Source organism: Nuphar pumila, chromosome 14 (assembly GCF_984573655.1).
Source record: "Nuphar pumila chromosome 14, dmNupPumi1.hap1.1, whole genome shotgun sequence".
NCBI lineage: Eukaryota > Viridiplantae > Streptophyta > Magnoliopsida > Nymphaeales > Nymphaeaceae > Nuphar > Nuphar pumila.
The window spans coordinates 24744908-24750733 of record NC_143262.1 but is presented as its reverse complement, the minus strand read 5'-3'; the positions used below and the strand labels follow the sequence as shown (position 1 = coordinate 24750733).

The 5826-nt window shown below is 43.2% G+C and overlaps 1 protein-coding gene across 1 annotated transcript; it reads right to left on the bottom strand.

Annotated features, from left to right (window-relative positions):
- Positions 1-588: 588 nt before the first annotated feature.
- On the bottom strand, positions 589-2303 carry LOC149816648 (uncharacterized). The gene has a single exon (XM_089987878.1). It carries the CDS (start codon positions 2270-2272, stop codon positions 968-970), a length of 1305 nt encoding a protein of 434 aa, XP_089844004.1. The 5' UTR covers positions 2273-2303; the 3' UTR covers positions 589-967.
- Positions 2304-5826: the final 3523 nt, after the last annotated feature.

Below are 5826 nucleotides of genomic sequence, written 5' to 3'. Positions count from 1 at the left end.
TAATAATGTGGAACGATCATGAAGAGACTAGCAGCTCTGATTCGCTCTATTAACTAAAAAAAATAATGCATTCCTTTTAAAATGTCGCATTTATATTAATCAAATGCAAGTAAAGAGAAACTTAGCATTAGCATGTTTCTGTCGCTCCCAACCTCTGTAACAGGATTTACGCATGACAATAGCAAATTTATTCTTTTGGTGCTTAATTTTTTTTTAAAAGGTGTACTTTTTTCATTTAAAAAGGCAACGGTCTTTTTGAGAACGGAGAAGAAGAGCCTGGGGATGCAGTGGGGAGGGGGTGTCTCCCTTCATCTTGACCTAAAGGACAGGAGACGTTGGGCGATGCCATCATTACTAAAATGCCATCATTACTAAACACCAGATTGTTCATTGGCATGGGCCACCATGATTGCTACTAAGAGTCACATGTAGTCACCTCCGGAACCCCAAACACTGAAGAAAAGCAGCCATGACTGATCTCCCACCCTACCTCAAACCCGTCCAAAACCCTCTTCTTATTTCTCATGATTTCTTTTCTCCCCATGTTTGCCTCACTACCATTTCACTCTTCTCATGTGGATGCGACTCCCTCCAAGTTCTACACCATCTACAACATTATCAATATAATTCTCCATGATTATTTTTCTCCCCTCCTTATTTTTCATGAATCCCTCCCATCTTTTCCTATCTCCTTAATTCACTAAAATTACCAAGAAAACAAGTTACCATCGTGCAGAAGGCGACGGGAAATGCCCAACGGACAAAAGAAAAACTCAAATGTTGACGTTGCTGAAGGTATGCGTGTTTAATAATAAGGGATTTCATAGAGAAAAAAGAACAAAACTACAAATGAAAAACAAACAACCAAAAGGGTTTTATGTACAGTACTAAAACCTCAATCTTTGGTGCGCATTCTCTACTCCTGCGTCAATAAAACCGATGAGGAGCACACCGTACAAGACTGACGCTAATCAGAAGAGCAAAGCCAGGAGTCGACCATGCCTTCGCCTCTCGACACGCCTTCTGATGATCCCATCTCCACGTGAAAGTCCCCCGAGGACGTGTTGTAGATCATCTTGCAGCTGCTGCCACCCTTCTGCGGATTACCACCAGCACCAGGGGGCCTAATAGACACCTGATCCTCACTCTCTCCACCACTAACTCCACCCATAAACACTCGAGAAGGCCCAACACCAGAGAGGGTATTGTTACTGCTCATATTCATACTATTCCTCATGTGAGCAGTAGTATCAAGTCCCACTTGACATGGGTTGCCACCAAATTCGTCCAAAGCTCCACCACCCACCTTCATCTGTGCACCAATTGACGACATCGCCGGAGCAGACGACGGCGACAGAACCTGCGTTTGTTTTCCGGGGAGGATGTTAGGCAACGGAAACTTGAGCGATGGGTTTATGAGGGATTGGTAGATGCTGAACAAGTTGTTGGACAGGTTGGGCGCCGGTAGATGGCCGAAGTGGCCGTCGTGGTGGTGGCGGAACAGCGAGTCGGGGGCCGAATAGGAAGCGGTAGTAGAGGAAGAAGGGTTGCAAAGAGGAACGTCGGCGGAGCTGTTGTTGTTGTTGTTGGTGGTGGTGGTGGTGGTGGTGGTGGTGCTGTTGTGCAGATTGACGATTTGAGGCTTCCTGGGGAAAGGGCGGAGGAGAAAGGGAGGCGGAGGGGCACCACCTGGTCCGCCGGCCAGGGAGAGCAGATCTAGCCGGCCCGTCCGAGAGAAGGGAGATGTGGAAGCGAAGGGCGGTGAGGGGATGCCGGTGAATTCCTGGACCATCTGCCGGAAATTGGTGGTGTCAGTCGTGAGGACGGTCGTCGGAGCCCTCCGCGATGCCCTGGACCGCTTCTTGCCGCTCTTGGGGACGGACGGAGCCCCCTCCCCTGCATCGCCGGAGCACTGGTACATGATCCCGGCAGCGTCGGAGAGCTCGTGAGCTCCGGCAGGATTGGGGGTTGCACCGGCAAGAGGCGAGGAGGGAGAGGGATGGAGGCCGCCGATCAGAGACGTCGCTGGCCTCTTGGCGGCCCTCAGCCATGTGGGATCGAGATAGGAGGAGGAAGAGGAGAGGGAGTCGAAGAAGAACGGAGAAGACAAGGAAGGTGGTGGGTTGATGCCCGATCGAGAGTTGCTGGAGAAGAAGCGGGAGGATGACGACAACAACGATCTCAATCGAGGGTCGTCGTAGTCATCGTCTGCTGCATCAACCAGATCTACGTCTCTCGAGGGCCGGACGTCCCCGCTGTGACCGGAATCCATTGGATCTACAACCCTCCCGAGATCAGAACTGAGGTGTGAAACAAAGAAGGATGATGCTCTTTCTCTAATAGCATAAGTCTCCTGAAGCTGGGGGGCATATCGTGCTCACGTTTCCACTTGAAAGATTTGGCGGATATTGATAAGTGGGACTCACAGTGACAGCTAATGAGAGCATGCCACTTGGTCAAAGAAAAAAGAGGGAGAGAGACACGATAGCGTGTTCTCTTTCTTAACTTATATATATATATATATATATATATATATATATATATATATATAAAAGAGAGAGAGAGATTAATTTGATTTGTTGTTTGGGGGGGGGGGGTTAAAAGTAAATTACTTGGAGGGATGAGGTGGGCAGGGCAGGCGACCAAATTGGGATGTGGTGGTGGTTGATGAAAAGTACAAAAAAAAAAAAAAAAATTAGAGAAGAAAAAGAATATAAAACAATGGGAGAGTTAAAAGAAAAGAGCTCAGGTGGTTTTATGAGGAAACAGAAAAGGGATGAGGAGTGCTTGGGGCTGTCAGCTCTCGTGCACCAAAAGAACTAATCTTCCTTTTGTATAAATTGGTAACTGGAATCGGTCAAAAAGATGAACCCTCCTTCACTTGGTAGGATTTGTTTAACTTGGGTTGTTATGCGGTCGTTGTTACACTGCATTCATATGCGTCTAGGGAGTAGTTCCAATCTAGACCAATGAAAAAGCTGATTACTTGGTAGGATTTGTTTAACCAAGCTGATTCGGATTATTTTAAATAAATTTTTTAAAAATAAGTAAATTATTTTTAATATTTTATAATATTTGTTTAATACTTTATGACACGTGTCATTGGGAGGGAAACATTGTGATGTCAAGTATCCAAGTTTCACCAAGTCTAAGTTTCTCAGACTGGATCGGGTCTAAAGTTTCTTAGCTCTTCTTGTTCATCATTAACAAGAGGACTGACTGCCAATGTGCAGCAGGCAGGTGATGAGGGGGTTTTCCTTTGGCCTAACCTAAAAATAAAAAAGTGAATGACATCCTAGACCCGTAGTCCATGAATGCTGTTCATCTTAAGAGTAGATGGCAGGATGAAGGCTTGGAGGGGTCAATCTATGTGTAGGATGTCCATTTTGAAACTGTTTTGGGTGCCTCATCCAAGCTGAGTAATCCGAGCTGGATAATATTTGTTTAAAAATACTTTTTATAGAAATATTATTAAAAAAGTAGATGAGCTTTTTTTATAAACATGAAAATAATATCTGTATGAATCCGTGTTTGAATCAGGGGGTTCCCGCGTGTCGTCACCAAGAACATGCAGTCAAAATGGCGTGTCCCTGTGTTATAGCTTGTTACATGTTTTTGAGGGGTAGGATTCAAACCTGCCACCTTATTAGAACATGCTCAATCTATTAAGGTGAGTCATATATTTTTGCTTTTTATGCAACCAAAAGGATATACATTTTCATAAATTGGGCTTAATCAGGATTATCAGGCTTAATCAAACTCAGTTACTTGATCAAGATTGGGCTTGGTGCTCAGGCTCAGTTCATTTACCCATTGGGATGAGCCACCACTAGGGATGGCAGTGGACCGCTCACTCCGTTTGGACTGGGGATGGAGGACATGAAACTTAGATGGAGATAGGGATGGATGTTAAAATCAAAACCCGTGCGCAGATGGACTTACTTTTTTCCCCGCCTCGCCCCATTTCATTCTCCAATCCCCGCCCCGTCTCCTATCCTTCTTTAGGGATGGCAATGGACCGAGGGAAAATGGGGCTCCGCCTCGCCCTGTTTGGACCGAGGATGAAGAACATGAAACAGGAAGAGAGGCAGAGATGGAGGTTAAAATCATGACCCATGCGGAGATGAAGGCTGGGATGGAGGGCAGGATTTTGAGACGGGGCGGGGTTGGAGACCTTGTCCCCCACTCCGGTCCACTGCCATCCCTAGCCAAGACCAGGCTTAAGCGAGCTAAGTCAGAGCTTACAAGTTCATTGTGGAGGACTATCTCTGTCTGAAGGTGAGTGGACTTCGGAGTTCCTAGCTTGGAGAGTTTTGTTTACCAACGAACTTTGGACATGATCCATTCGACGACTTCCCTATTTCTAACTTGGGAGTTTGTGCAAAGTTTGTCGTGAATTACCCAAGGCTGACGCCTCCTTAGGATCCACAAAATGGGACCCTGGACTCAGACCCACATCCAGTTTGTCAGCATGCCATGGATCTAGCCTTTTATTGGACTGCATTTCTGCATTAAACTTGGATATTTATATATTTAAGTTCCTGATTTTTTTTAGAGGAATTTACGTGTAGCACCTAATGGATGGTAAAAACTACATTTAACCTTTATCTTTTAAAAAAATTCAAAGAGACGGCTATCTTTTTAACAAATTGCTCACATGACCACCTTAAGTTACTTTTTTTGTTACTTCACTCCGGTTAACTTTTTAAAATGACAATTTAACTATTTCTTTTCTTCAAATAATTGAATGTCACTTTTTGTAGTTGCAGTACAGTTAAGACCAAACAAGTAATTTGGCAAATATCTATCTTAAAGTTTTAAAATATAAGCCGATTAATAAGTTACTTTTGTTGTGACTCCACTCTAGTTAACTATTTAAAATTGACATCTTAACTATTTATTTTCAATAAATAATCGGATGTCATTTGTAGTACAGTTAAGGCCAAACAAGTAACTTTAGCAAAAAAAAAAAGATATGCCTATCTTAAAAGTTTTAAAATATAGGCGATTAAATGTAATTTTGCTGCCTTTTAAAAAAACAGTAATTTACAATATATTTGGCATCTGTACGTAAATTCCCTTCTTTTTTAGGCTCGAAGGATGAATCAAGTGGTAAGGAGTAGCACTAGAAACAGAGGAAATAATTGGCTCTACTTGTAATTAGGGGTGTTTACCATGTCTGGTTTATGTAGTTAATATTGGGTCCGGTTATAATTTAACTTATAGTAGACCCGATTAGATTCGGGTCCAGACCCAATACCATACCTGAAAATCTGATCCAAGTCTGATTCCACCTGGGTCCAAACCAAACCCGTCTCGTTGACACCCTCTACTTGTAATTATCAACTATGAACTGCCTTCTAGCAACCAACCAGCATCATGGCTGGATTGCTGTCAAGATATGGAAAAAGAAAGGTGATCGATCTATTGTCACATAGGGTGCAAATGGATCGGGTATGAACTTTTCCGGATTCAGATCAATGTTTTGAATCAAATATATGTTTAGATTTGGTCTAATCCAATCCATTTGCAGATTTTACATGTAAAACCCCCGATTGCAGTCTTATTTGGTTGCATCCATTATTACCCATATATGATTTGGATCTGGTTTCAATCCTACACCATAGGCTCATATTCAAGTTATAATCTAGTGCTCAAAATTCAGATTTGGATAAAAAAATCTGTTCCATATCCAATCCATTTTCATCCATACATATATGATCTAAAAAAGAAAAAAATTGTCTTACAACAACTTGATAGGCAGGAAGACGAGGCCCAACAGGTTGAAGGTTCAAGTCAGAATTTGAGCGGCGCAGTCAAGAAGCA

Excerpts from the sequence above, each read along its gene's own strand:
- LOC149816648 (XM_089987878.1), bottom strand. The coding sequence starts at position 2,272 with ATGGATTCCGGTCACAGCGGGGACGTCCGGCCCTCGAGAGACGTAGAT.